This window comes from Corythoichthys intestinalis, chromosome 8 (genome assembly GCF_030265065.1).
Source record: "Corythoichthys intestinalis isolate RoL2023-P3 chromosome 8, ASM3026506v1, whole genome shotgun sequence".
NCBI classification, from domain to species: domain Eukaryota; kingdom Metazoa; phylum Chordata; class Actinopteri; order Syngnathiformes; family Syngnathidae; genus Corythoichthys; species Corythoichthys intestinalis.
This window is the reverse complement of record NC_080402.1, coordinates 47,208,541-47,222,751: the sequence shown is the minus strand read 5'-3', so window position 1 is coordinate 47,222,751 and position 14,211 is coordinate 47,208,541. Positions and strand designations below refer to the sequence as shown.

The window sequence follows — 14,211 nt, the reverse complement described above, 5'->3', positions numbered from 1 at the left end:
GAGTTATCGGACATTTAATACGTCTGCAGAATACATTTTAGAGGATGTAAAACAAAGAAATAAGTGTTTACGCTTGCAATACTGTAACATTTATTTTGACTTGCTCTCACATTTCTGTATAAAATCACCATCAAATGTGATCTAATCTTTGTCAAAATCACACAGATGTAAAAAGAGTGTCTGCTTTAACTAAAACCACCCAAACATTTATAGGTTGTTCATATTTTAATGAGGATAGCATGCAAACCATGACAGAAGGGCGAAAAATAATTAAGTGAACCCCCTGCCTATGGAGACTTAGAAAGCAATTGAAACCAATTTTTACAAAACAATTTAAGTTAGGTGTGTGTTCAATCACTGATGACTGGTTTAAAGTTGCCCTGCCCACTATAAAACACACATCTGTTGAGAATTGTCTTGATGAGAAGACCCCTCTGAAAAACTCTCTGAAGACCTGCGATCAAGGATTGTTGATTTGTATAAAGCTGGGAAAGGATACAAAACCATCTCTAAACGTCTGGATGTTCATCAATCGGCAGTCAGAGAAGCTGTCTACAAAGAAGAGAGTTTGGAACTGTTGCTTCTCTCCCAAGGAGTAGCCCTCCACTAAAGATGATGCCAAGAGTTCAGTGCAGAATACTCAGAGGTAAAAAAAGAACCCTACAGTGTCTGATAAAGACTTACAGAAATCACTGGAACAGTCCAATATCTCTGTGCACACATCAACTATATGTTAAACTATGGCCAAGAATGGTGACCTGGGTGACGTCACAGGCCAATAAGGCACCCGCTCACCCAGCACGAGTTCCTTTTCTACATTCTCGCCTCAGCGAAGGTCGTATTTCTGTGTTTTACCACGCTTGTCGGAAGCCTCGAAACCAACTTGGTTGGAGCTACGTGGGTTACGTCCTCCTGAGGCTGCGAGCGGCGGCTGGACTATTACTTTCCGAAACTTCTTCGGTTACATATTTCCGTGAGTGTTTTCCGCTCCGGACACTCTTGGTTGTATTATTGTGCGTATATTTCGCCTGTTTTGCAGGAAAACCTGTCTGTCAGACAGTTTAAGCTAAAGAGGATGGATGCTGCAAAAAGACAATGATCCAAAACACAGAAGTAAATCAACTTCAGAATGGTTTCAAAAAACAAAATACACGTTCTGGAGTGGCCAAGTCAAAGTCCAGACTTGAACCCCGTTGAGATCCTGTGGCATGACCTAAAGATGGCGATTCATGTCATACATCCCAGGCATCTGACTGAACTACAGCAGTTTTGTTGAGAAGAATGGGCCAAGATGAGTCCTGATCGATGTGCCAGACTGATCTGCAGCTACAGGGACTGTCTGGTTGAAGTTATTGCTGCCAAAAGGGGGCCACAAAATATTAAATGTGATGGTTCACTTACTTATTTTCCCCATTCTCACATTTTTTGTGTATTATCCTCATTAAAATATAAAAACCTATAAATGTTTGGGTGGTTTTAGTTAAAGCACTGTTTTGTCATCTGTGTGATTTTGACAAAGCTCAGATCACATTTTTATGGTGATTTTATGCAGAAATGTGAGAAATTCCAAAAGGTTCAGATACTTTTTCATACCACTGTAATTACCGTAATTTTCGGACTGTAAGCCACTACTTTTTTCCTTCATTTTGAATCCTGCTGTTTATAGTCCAATGCGGCCAATTTATTTGGGTTAATAGGTAGGACTTTATTTGAGAGTGGTGTCATAAGACTGTCATAATCATGACATGACACTATAATGGGAATTACTGAATGCTTATGACATATGTCATTAAATGCCATCCGGTAACCTATGTCACTAACTCCATTTATGTCCAGCTCGGATCTTATACATCCATTGAAAAGTAAGATCATTTGCCAGATAACACTAAATGACTTCAGTTGTAAGCATTCATTTATGGTCATGACAGTGTCATGTCATAAATATGATTGTCTAATGACAGTCTTATTGTGGTACTGTCAAATAAAGTGTTACGAAATACCATAGCAAGCAATTAATGAAACAACTAGAACAGTAACTGAAGAAATAATTAGCACAGACCATGAATTTTGATTGTTATTTACATCTGTAGCGCTGCAATGCATGCTAGGAGGCATGTTGGACAACAACAGTGTTGACAGCAGGTGGCAGCAGAGATTGACTGTTTCCTCCAAGGGAGCAATGACCAAATGAAGCTTCTTGAAGCAATATAGATTTGCAGTCAATGGATTTAAAACTTAATGGTGGTTCATTTGGTCTTATGACAGTCGTATGGCGCCGCTGTGCAATAAAGTGTTAATTAATTTTTTGGGTGTAAAAATCACATTATACTATGAACTACAGCAGTTTTATAGAGGAGAATGGGCCAAATGCCAAAGGGCGGGGGGGCACAAAATATTAAATGTGATGGTTCACTTACTTATTTCCCCCTTGTGTCATTGTTTGCATACTATCCTCATTAAAATATGAAAACCTATAAATGTTTGGGTGGTTTTAGTTAAAGCAGACACTGTTTTTCATCTGTGTGATTGACATAGATCAGATAACATTTGATGGAGATTTTATGCAGAAATGTGAGAAATTCCAAAAGGTTCAGATACTTTTTCATACCACTGTATGTCATATTCACTGTTGCCACTAGAGAGCAGTGTATCCACCCAGATTAATAAAAGTAAATGTAACACTTTGAAAACACACCACTGCTCTAATTAAACGAATCATCGAAGCAGTAAAATTTGATTTCAAGCTTTTTTCTAATCAAATTACTCGAGTTCATTAATTTTTGCAGCACTAACTCTGATACACTTTGAAAATCACTGGTGGAGGTGATATAGATTTGTTTCAAACACAGTCACTGTGTCTTAAGTGATTCTGTATTTTTGTTAGTTTTGAAATGAACATGTCAAATCAAAACAAGCAAGTCAGGTCAAAGCTCTACTTTTTGTGTATTTTTTTTTGAGGTGGAGCAAGTATATTCTGGCCAAGTACAGTATGTGGATGGCGGCGGCACCGACAACGCGTTCAATACATCTGCTATGTGAGATACAAAAAAAACTTTTGCAGGTTTACACAATTCATTTTTTGGCCACTTATAGTTCTTCGAATCCTCCTTTCAGCCGAACAGGCAGCTACTCTTTCTCCGACTCCCCCCTCTACTCTCAGACCCCTCCGGCTTCCTCTTCCTCCAACTTCTACGAAGCCACATCCAGCTCAGAGTCCGACATCAGCGCCTCGGTGACGTCGCAGACTCTCTCCTCGTCTGTGGGGGCGGCAGGTGCCACAAGTGGGGGCAACTCTGCCAGTGGGGCGGGTTATGTCATTCAGGGGGCTTATTTATTAGGAGGCGGGGCAGGAACCGGAGGAGGAGGACAGAGCTACTCCAGCCCCAATTCACGTGCCCCTCCAGCCACTGTGAGTGCTTCGGTTTAATTTGTTTTTCCACTCTACATTCAACATCATTCTTTAAGATTCTGCACATCATTCAGAGGTGTCAAACACATGTTTATCTGGCCCACATTGCTGTTTTCTCTGGATGATCATTACGTCTGCTAACTAGGACTGCTCGATTAATCGATTAATCAACAATTATGATTTTGATAGTTTATGAATTTCTTAGACATTTTGTACCACAAAATTGTCAAACTTCTCTTTTTTTTTGAGCTTCTTGATAGCAAATAATCTCTTATATTTATCTTTTTTTAATTTAAATTTTTATTTTAAAAAAAGGGAAAATGTAAGTATAAATGTTTTTATAATCTTAATTTTTGTTTTCTTAATAGAAAAAAAACATTTTTGCAAATAATATAAAGAGGAAACTTGTAAATATTTGTTAATAAATATATATTTTAATTTAAAAATACAAAAAAGGGGAAGGGGGAAAAAATTTATATACAGGTAGTCCCTGGTGTACGTACAAGTTCCGTTCCTGTGCTGGTGATGTAACCCAGATTTTTGCCTAAATCGGAATTAACCCTTTAAATACCTCTAAACACCCTCTAAATTGATTAAAAAAAAAAACTATCCCAAAACATGTATAATATGTCATTGTACTGTCCTCGCCAAGACTTAGGAGCTAAGTCCTAGCTAGACAGCGAGCTAAGCTCCGAAATGATGATGTCAGACGTCTGTGGTTTGCTGACTTTATTCACATGCTCATGACATCAACACCTGCAGAATGAAACTAAAATATAATGAAATTAAGTCAGTCTCATTTTCAATAAATAGTGTTTACAAGTAGCTGCTGACAGAGCAATAACAAGCAATTAGCATGTATCAGTTTGTGTCCGCACCTCATCAAAAACAATCGCATAAACTCGCCCCAAGTATTCGACCACAATTGAAAACGCACAATAAAGAGTACACAAGGGGTTATATACAGCTGTCGCCTCTGGATGCTTCACAAGCAACAAATGTGCGCGCAGGCTGTCACCTCTCTCATTTGGCTGCACTCTTTCTCGTGTGTGGGGTGGGCGCTTGTGTACACGGGCTCATGTGCGGAAGTACTACCTGCTCTACGCTTCCTGCGCTAAAATAAAAGCATACATAAAAAAAAAAAAAAGTCAACATATAAAAAATACAATGAAACTCAGGCGTCGTAGTCCAAATCATGTAAGTCAGGTACAGATACAAGTCTGTCAAGTCGCTATTCTAATAGACTTTGAAGTTCTTCTGAAATGTTGTCGTCCTTCTTTAAGTTAAAGAAATGTAGTTATTTTTAATGTATTTCAAACCACGACAAAAGCAGCAGGTATTCTGGGATTTCTGTAGTCCTTGTTCATTTATTGATCACTACAGATATTTTTGTTTTAGCAAGAAACATGCGAGCCACTCGTCCAAGACCTGTCACCATACTCAACTCAAGTTTGCACTGAAGTGTTACTGTGATTGCACTGCTAATTCCACAACATTGTCACATGCATCTTACTAAGTAATATGTTCCCAGGCATTGACCCCAATCTAGGTACTGCATATGCGATATTTGCGCAGTTAGATGAAAGCATTTTTGCACTGTTACATCAATATCTATGCAAAAACTGTCATTTTCACTGTCATGTCAGGTCAGCCATCTGCCTCCTTGTATGTGTACTGTAAATTGTCATATACGCACTGTTGCGCTCTGTTATATCACAACTACATCACCACTTGCTGCTAGTCACTTATTCACTTTATTCCCAATCTGTGTACACTGTAACCTGTGTTTTTATATGAACCTTATTGTACTTTTGCTTCTGTTTTATGTGGTGCACATCTGCAAATCTCGTTGAAGTAAGTGATTATGGCATAATGTGACTGTGGTACATTTACTTTTCAGGTGCAGTGGCTGTGTGACAACTACGAGGGTGCAGAAGGAGTTAGTTTACCCCGCTGCACCCTGTACTACCATTACCTACTACACTGCCAAGAGCAGAAGCTGGAGCCGGTGAATGCTGCTTCCTTTGGTAAACTCATCAGGTCTGTCTTCATGGGGCTCCGCACTCGAAGGCTTGGGACCCGGTAGGTACATGGCACTAGTTAGTGGGATTTTTTTAGGCCCCACCTTGTAGTAAACCTTGGCATGCTCATTTCAGGGGGAACTCAAAGTATCACTACTATGGACTCAGGATCAAATCTGGCTCCCCTCTGCTCAGACTCATGGACGAGCAGCAGCACATGGCAATGCGGCAACAGCCTTTCTCACAGAAAAACAGGTCGCCTTGTGGGCTTTTATACCCAAGAAGCTCTGTAATACTACAACCTATTGAGCATGGTTGATTGTTTATACCCAGCGTGTTCTGGTCAACAGGATAAAGGCTGTTCAGAAAACAGAGGGGATTACCAATGGGACATCAGGAGGGACGTCCCAGCAGCAGGCAGGAGTGGTTTGTGATATTTCTGCCCAAGTCCAGCAGTATCAACAGTTCCTGGGTGAGGAACTTTGACACTTATCTAAATGGTGTTTCTTGATTTTTTTTTAATCAAGGCTGGACAAGTTAACAATTTAACTCACAAGACACAAATTAATGAATTTAGTTATTTGGTTTAATTGCAAACAATGTCTCTAAATGATTGTCTATCAAAATAGTTGCCGAACAATTTGATAATAGTTTAATTGCCGAATAGTCAGACAAGTACTTGCCACAACGGCAAAATCATTTGACTGTGAAAGGTGTTTTCTCGTATTTTTTACACATACATTTTCAATCATATGGCAGTCCAGTACATTACAGAACAGTAGTGTTACTTTGGAATTTATTATTGAATTGTATGAGTGAGTGCGCAATTAATCGGGGTTAATCGCAAGGATCTCAGGGTGTTATTCACGATTACGGTAAAAATTAGGGCTGTCCCAAACGACTAATTTCCTCCCGATTAGTCAGCCGACTATTTTTACGATTAGTCGACTAATCTAAATGAAAAAAAATTTATTTTTTTTTACTAATTTAATAATGAAATTTTTGTTAAAGCTTATTAATTCACAAAAAACATTTTGGAACACCAAAAATCTTTATTAACGTATAAATAAATAACATAAATATCAATAATAAATCACAAACAATGAGGTCAAATGCTGCTGGCATTAACTGGTGCAAAAAAATGTAAACGGAAACACTGTGACTTTTAACTTTTTAACAGGAGTCAAAACAATTCTTACTCTTTTTGCGGTATGTCATTTTCTATATTGTTCTAAATGTTAAAATGAATTGCAGTGTCCTGGACAATCATTTTCAGAATACTTTGTGTGAGTTCAGATGCTCTTTCCGGTGTGCATTCCGCATTTTTGGGGGAGGGGAAAAACTGTCAACTTTTGTTTGTTTTAACCTGAAGATAACGCAGAGGGCACACTGAAATATTACCACAATTATTTTAACTGAAAGGCACACATACCCACAGTAACAAAAAATAAGTATATAGTATTAATTTTATAGTATACTACTATATGTAAAACATTATAATATTAAATAACTAACATTAGTGCAGTCATGAATTACAGTAAGCATGCCAGTGGTGTTTCCATATATATTTTTTATTATATTATGTATATACAGGATATATGTATATATTTTCCCTAAGTGGGAGCTTCCATGATCCTAATAAATTTAATAATATTTTAAAAAATATATAATTATATTAATTATTTTATTAAATAAAAATGCGCGCTGATACGACGCACGTAAAGGCAACTTCCATTTAAAAAATCGTTAGAGTTGTTTGGACTTACAATCCGCTAGCTTGTTTTTCTTGTTGTCTTCGCAAATTATACTTGGGTGACGGCGCTTCAAGTTTTCGTTTATAGCCGACGTGTTACCGTGGTATGCGAGCTCAGCTTAGCAAAGAGTACACACAGTGGCACCCTCCATATTTTCCTCGAAATAATTCCAGGCTCTGGCTATTCTGGTCCGCTTTTTTGGCTTTTTGCCGCTTTCACGGTGTTTTCAACTCCTCACCGGCGATTCACTTGGCTCGTTGTCGTCGGTTCGTCTGGGTTCGTCCGATTTCCTCCTCGGGAAGGCGGCGGCGTGCATAAAAACACCGAGAGGCGTCGGATGGCTCTTTAAGGATACTTTTATTGACCAAAACAAAAACGTGGGTGATGAAGCCACTCAACTCGGTGCTACCCGCGCACTTTTCCAACTCGCCAATCTCGCTCCCTCTCTCGCTCGCTCGCCCACTTTCTTCCTCTTTGCTCAATCTGACAACGCTGGTCACATTGAAATAACAGCGGCCCCCTTGGGGGTGCCAGTAACAACCGCCTGTATCGTGAGCACCCGCCATTCTAAACTTTGTCTGCATGTAATTTTTTTTAACCCGTCATTACCCGTCCATGGTATGTTTTGCCCGTTGACGCATTTACGTCATCGATGACGTCGACAACGGCGACTAGTCGGGACAGCTCTAGTAAAAATTGTAATTGTTGCCCAGACCTGATTATATTTTTTAACAGTTTTATTTTTACTCTGAATTACCCTTGAGGATGAACTGAATTTGCACTTTAGCGTAATATAGTTTTTGTTTTGCAAGAAACAACAATCAGATAAAACTTATGGAGTATTTAAGAAGCAGACTGGCATCTGGCCAACAACTAGTTGTTATTAGAACTGGTAGACACTAGACTAGAGGTACAAAGCTCACGATAATGATGATCTCACGATGTGGTGATTGAACGAATTATTTATACATTGATCAGGAAAATATTCAACAAAACAACTAATAAACAGGAAAAAACAAGCTATCTTTATCCTGTTGCTGTAAATTTATCGCTAGTACATGTCCAATCCATTTTTAACTGGGAGGGTGGCAGTGAATTAACCCCTCAATCCAATTCAATTTCTTTATTGTCATTGCAAGCCAAGCAAACAACGAAATTGGAAAGCTACTCTGTGGGACCATAAAACACAAGACTGTAAAATAACACATAACTTAAACATACTACTAAATAAAAGACAAAGAATAAATTATTGTGCAAAAGTCGCTACATAGCAGCATCATGAACAATTAGTGCTGTTCAGTGTTGAGAACGCGGATGGCCATGGGAAAAAAACTATCTCTGAGTCTAGTTGTACGTGATCTCATCGCCCTGTATCTCCTGCCAGAGGGCAACAGTTCAAACAGTTGATGACCAGGATGGGAAGAGTCTTTAATAATGTTCTTAGCTCTTTTGAGGTGTCGCGCAGCAGCAATGTCCTCCGGAGGTGGCAGAGAGGAGCAATAATTTTCTACGCTGCTTTCACCACCCTCTGCAGTGATTTTTTTCCCACTTCAGTCGGGCCCCTCCCACATCTATGGCCGTCATTTGCAGCCAATGCTAGGCAACGAGGTCATTTTGGGCCATTTCACGTCATCAACTGTTGTTTTTCCGTCACTTCCTATTGATTTTGGGGCATTTCATGGTCACCTCCTGTTGATTATGAGGTATTTTATGTGTCACTTCCTGTTGATTTTGGGTTACAGAATAGAAAGTGACCCAGGAAACAACAGGCAGTGACTCAAACTCAACAGGAAGTGACCTGTAAATGCCCTAAAATCAACAGAAAGTTGCCTTAAAATGCCCCGCAAATTGGAAAGGGTGACTGTGAATGCTCTGGTTTCAAGTGAAAGAACGTTCATTCGCCCTTCCCGGTCTTAATGGATTGGGCATTGAGCGCGATCAATAGCAGCCATAGAGTTAACTGAGACACTATTATAGTGACAGATTTTGGTAGCAACTTGTTGTTTCTTTTTAAAAAAAATTTTTTTTTAACATTGACATCTCTTTAAAACGATATCTCAATTCTTGGCCTGAGCGCATCGATAACCTTTTGGGATGCAAAAGTATAAGCATATATCACCATTTCAATATTTTTTCACACTGCTAGTACAACGGTAACTATAATATGTCCTCCATGTTATGTAGAAGCATCCCGTCCACTGCCTGATTTCACTGACATGAATCTGCAAGCTCGTAGCCTTCCTGATGGTATCTTGCCTGAACACCTCAAAGCCTTTCAGACTCTCTACAGGGAACACTGTGAGGTTAGGCATCAGAAAAGCAGACTTCTCTCTTTCTCACTTTTGCTATCCCTCAACAGTATATACTGCATATTTCAGTTTAAAAGCACTGCTGTACTCCTCCATTTGTCTTTTTTCCCCCTTGTCACTAGGCTGTTCTGGATGTGATGGTGAATCTTCAGTTCACTCTTGTGGAGACGCTTTGGAAGTCTTTTTGGCGGTTCAGCCAAGGCGGTGACGCAGAAACTCTCAACCTGTGAGGGTCGAAAGTAAAATATCCGACCCGCCATCATGCCGTTCCAATAACAACCATATAATCTTCCAGCCACCACGAGTCGGAGAAACGTCTGCCTAAATCGTGCCTGGTTCTGCTGTGTAAGTTCGAGCCTGTACTAAACTGGACCAGAGCGTGTGACAACCTGCTCTATCAGACACTGGTGGAGATCCTCATCCCTGATGTGCTCCGACCGATTCCCAGTAAGAACGCGGGGGATGGAAAGAAGTGCGCCGAGAGGAGGGACCTGTTCAATTTCTACATGTTTGCTTTGGCCTACAGGTGCCTTAACCCAGGCCATCCGTAATTTTGCCAAAAGTCTGGAGAGCTGGCTGTCCGGCGCCCTAATGAACATCCCTGAAGAGATGGTCCGCATTAAGGTTTGCATCCTGTTTTGCTGCAGCCACCTAGGGCTGATACGATAACAGATTTTGTAGGAAGATATATATTATATATATTCTCCGAAAGCTGTTGCGATAAATTTTAATATTGTGGATTTTTTTTCCTACTAGCATAATACTACTACTTATAAATTAATCATCACAGAAACACTTTCTCTGGCAGAGAGCTAGTTTGCTTACAGGAGAGCGAGAACAAGGCAGCGCAAATAATGTTGATGATACGGTTAATTTATCACGTCCTAAAAAACAATGGTATAGTGGACGTTAAGTCAATCTATGAAATTGAAAAATGGATATGGGATTTTTAAAGGCCAATACCGATTCAGAAAAAAAAAGTCGACTGCCAATGTCTAGACTAAATTTGTAAGCCGATATTTTAGGCTGATGTACAGTGATCCCTTGTTTTTTGAGGATAATGGGGACCAGAACCTGCCGCGATAAGTGAAAAACCGCTAAGTACTTTTTTTGTGTGTTCAATGTACCGTATTGGCCCGAATATAAGACGGCCCTGATTTTAAGACGACCCCCTTATTTTCCAAGACTCAAGTTTGAAAATAGACTTTTTGAACTCCAAATTAATTTTTACACAGAAAATAATTACAGTACATCTGAAACAAATGATTATAACAATATATTTGAGAGAAAAAGCATGTTATTTTGCCTCATTCAAATCTTAATATCTGAACATTTAAATATGTAAACTAAAGTGCAATCACATTCGTAAATGAATGGCTTCTGGTTTTTGAAATATAAATAAAAAAAATCTACTGTGATAAAACAACAAAATTGCGAAAACTACATTAACCATCAAAGTGAGGTCTTACTGTAACTGTAGTCTTGAAACAAATCTGAATAAGGAAAAACATAGCAATAAAATAATGCAAACTGGTTAAACTTGAGAGTACCTGAGATCTGTCATGACAGAACATTACTCCTATGGTTCAGCATTCGCTTTAATGATGTCTGGCGCCATCTAGCGTCATGAATGGGTATAATGACTAGACCCCGAATATAAGACGACTCTCACTTTTTCAGTCTTATTTCAGTGCAAAAGACACCATCTTATATTCAGGCCAATATGGTATTTATTCAGATTTAGCATTGGAAAGAGATACATATAAGACATGTTTTTTCACCCCCCCCCCCCTTTTTTTTTAAAAAAGGTATTTATATATTTTAATACATGTTTTTTAAGAACTTCAAATGTAATATTTATGATAAGTTTTAAACATGTTACTGTCCCACCGAATTATTTTTGAACAAGAATAAAGTAGTGGAAAAATGCTTGGTTTTATTAAATGCTTCATTGAGTGAGTCTACTCAAAACCACTCAACTGCTCACTTACACACAATTAGTTGCCACAGCAACTGTTTAACAAGTTAAACGATGATTGAAGCATGCGGCGCTTTTGAAGTTCGTGATTCTGGCAAGATCAAACACATTCATCTGTCAATCATCGTTAACTTTAATAAGCTTCTCCAGTGCACGTTTACTGCCTGATGAACAAAGAGCAGGAGAGGGAGCGAGAGTGAGACTACACGATCTGCTCGGGACAGCTCATCTGTATTTTATTTTTTTTGTTTAATTGAAAAAAAATCTGCGATGGACTGAAGCGCGAAGTAGCGAGGGATCACTGTATATGTATATAAAGTACATTGATAATGAAAGGCAATTAAAACCTTCTTTGTAGAAATGTATAAGAAGTAAAATTGTTCTTCTGCGACTTCCTTTTGTAACACTGGCCACGAGGTGGTGCAAATTCACAAATAACTAGTAACAACTAGTGCTGCCATGATTAAATCGATTAGAAAAAAGCTTTGAATCAAACTTTTCTACTTCAAGGATTCGTTTAGAGTGGTGTTGTAACGGTTTGTTTTGAAAGTGTTTGCATTGAGTTTTATTGATTTGGATGGATACACTGCCTTCTAGTGGCAACAGTGAATATGACATAACTCATCTAACATGGCTGGATCCAGCTGCTCCGTGTTAAGACCAACATAAGATTGCAAGTTTTTGTTTGAGCTAATATGATTGTTTATGCATTTGTAATTTAGTTTAGAGGTATTTTTTAGCAGTTTTTTGTGGGAATATGTCTTTGAACGATTTGTTAAGATTGTAAAAAAAGTTTTATAGCATTTAAGCTAGCACATTGTTCTTTTGTTGAACCTCGATCCTTATTTATTTATTTTTATACTCTTTAAGCGTAAAATCAGGTATTTTACTTGATTTTTAAATACATTTATTGCTCTTGTGAAATGAAAGTGCAATCCTGCACAGTTTGAGAAAACACTCAGGATTTTTTTTTTTGTATTCGCATTTAATGCTCTTTTGAAATTGCACTTTTAGCAAGACTTTGTTTTACATCTCCTCAAATTCATTCTGCAACTCATTAAATGTGTCTAATCCGATTATTCGAACTAATTGATAGATTACGGTAATCGATTACTTAAATAATTGATAGCTGCAGCTCTGATAACAACATTATGTAAACAGTAAAAAAATAAGTTATCCTTATCTATCAGCTATAGATCTGCTAATATCGATCGATAAAAAAAAAAAAGTCCTTATATCAGCTCAAGCTTCATAAGAAAAATGATCACCCAAACAGTGATCATAACAGTTATCCAATAAATATCGGCTCTATTGGCCGGTTTATCGGCCCGATATATCGATACAGCTTTACTCCGTAATTAGCGTGACGGGCCTGGCCACCATTTTCAATGTTCTAAACTAAAATGGTCGTGAGTGGAAAAAAATACTACTTACGTACTGCATGTTTAGTTTTTAGTTTTTTTTAACTTAATCGTTTCCATTGACAGCGCTAGACGTCCCAATTCATTTTGACTGGGAGGAGCAAATGAACGAATGTTCTTTCGACATTCCAATGTTAGCATTTACAGCCAGTCGTCCCACTCTAAATGATTGAACTGTCTATCGTCAATTCCAAACAATGAGTTCAGAACTGTGCTGTCCACTTAGGTGGTGTGCGTAGGTTCTTTCTCCCAAACGCTGCGTCGCTATACCAGCCTGAACCACCTGGCCCAGGCGGCCCGTGCCGTCCTCCAGAACTCGGCCCAGATCAACCAGATGTTGTCCGACCTCAACCGCGTGGATTTCACCAACGTCCAGGTGTGTCGGTGGCGTGGCTCTCAGAGGAATGGAAGCGTGGCTGACACTAATCCTCATGTTTTTCTGGTCTCGTTCAGGAACAAGCATCTTGGGTGTGTCAGTGTGAGGACCGCATTGTCCAGCAGCTTGAGCAAGACTTTAAGATGACCCTACAGCAGCAGAACTCTTTGGAGCAGTGGGCCTCATGGTTGGATGGCGTGGTTTCTCAGGTGCTCAAACCTTACGAGGCCAACCCTGTCGCCCTTCCAAAGGCTGCCAAGGTTTTCCTGCTGAACTGGTCCTTCTACAGGTGAGAGGCAAGTACGCGTTTTTTGTTCCAATGTGTTCAATTCTAACATCTTAGCAAATCACCAGTTCCATGGTCATCCGAGACTTGACCTTGCGAAGCGCTGCCAGTTTCGGATCCTTTCACCTAATCCGCTTACTCTACGATGAGTACATGTACTACCTGATCGAGCACAGAGTAGCTCAGGCTAAAGGGGAGACCCCGGTTGCAGTTATGGGAGAAGTGAGTGTCCGAATATCCCGTTATGGAAAAAGTGTCGGAAAATGGGCCATTAAAATACATTTTCCTCTTATGTATTGTAGTTTGCCAGCACCGTCAAGAGCCGAGCCACTCCGGACCTGGAGAAAGGTAACAAGCTTCCTGACTTAACTTTAGTCTGCAACTGTACTGTTTTAAGTGCATAAAACTAGTTAAAGTGTTTAATATAGGTTCTGAATAGAAAACAAAAATAATTTCTCAAACAAAAATCCTGTTCATGCAAATTTTAAAAAAAAAGTGCTTGCTGATTGACTTTTTTTTTTTAAATCTTGCGGGCAAAGTGCTGATATAAATTGTGTCATTCACCCATTTTTCTTTAAACATACACTAAAAAATAAAATGAAATAATGAGAAGGCAGACTGTAACAAATCAGTTTTCTTTATCAAACAGTTGGTCAT

General features: G+C 39.0%; 1 protein-coding gene across 1 annotated transcript in view; it reads left to right on the top strand.

The window, feature by feature from the left end:
- The window catches only part of LOC130920168 (MHC class II regulatory factor RFX1-like), a 36,044-nt gene that overhangs the window by 11,902 nt on the left and 9,931 nt on the right, over positions 1 to 14,211 (top strand). The window contains exons 5-17 of the mRNA XM_057843141.1: positions 2,959 to 3,035; positions 3,115 to 3,409; positions 5,310 to 5,491; positions 5,566 to 5,685; positions 5,781 to 5,902; positions 9,369 to 9,487; positions 9,616 to 9,719; positions 9,789 to 9,940; positions 10,020 to 10,117; positions 13,119 to 13,268; positions 13,346 to 13,557; positions 13,623 to 13,776; positions 13,857 to 13,902. Coding sequence (XP_057699124.1) covers positions 2,959 to 3,035; positions 3,115 to 3,409; positions 5,310 to 5,491; positions 5,566 to 5,685; positions 5,781 to 5,902; positions 9,369 to 9,487; positions 9,616 to 9,719; positions 9,789 to 9,940; positions 10,020 to 10,117; positions 13,119 to 13,268; positions 13,346 to 13,557; positions 13,623 to 13,776; positions 13,857 to 13,902 — 1,831 coding nt within the window. The remainder of the gene's footprint in view (positions 1 to 2,958; positions 3,036 to 3,114; positions 3,410 to 5,309; positions 5,492 to 5,565; positions 5,686 to 5,780; positions 5,903 to 9,368; positions 9,488 to 9,615; positions 9,720 to 9,788; positions 9,941 to 10,019; positions 10,118 to 13,118; positions 13,269 to 13,345; positions 13,558 to 13,622; positions 13,777 to 13,856; positions 13,903 to 14,211) is intronic.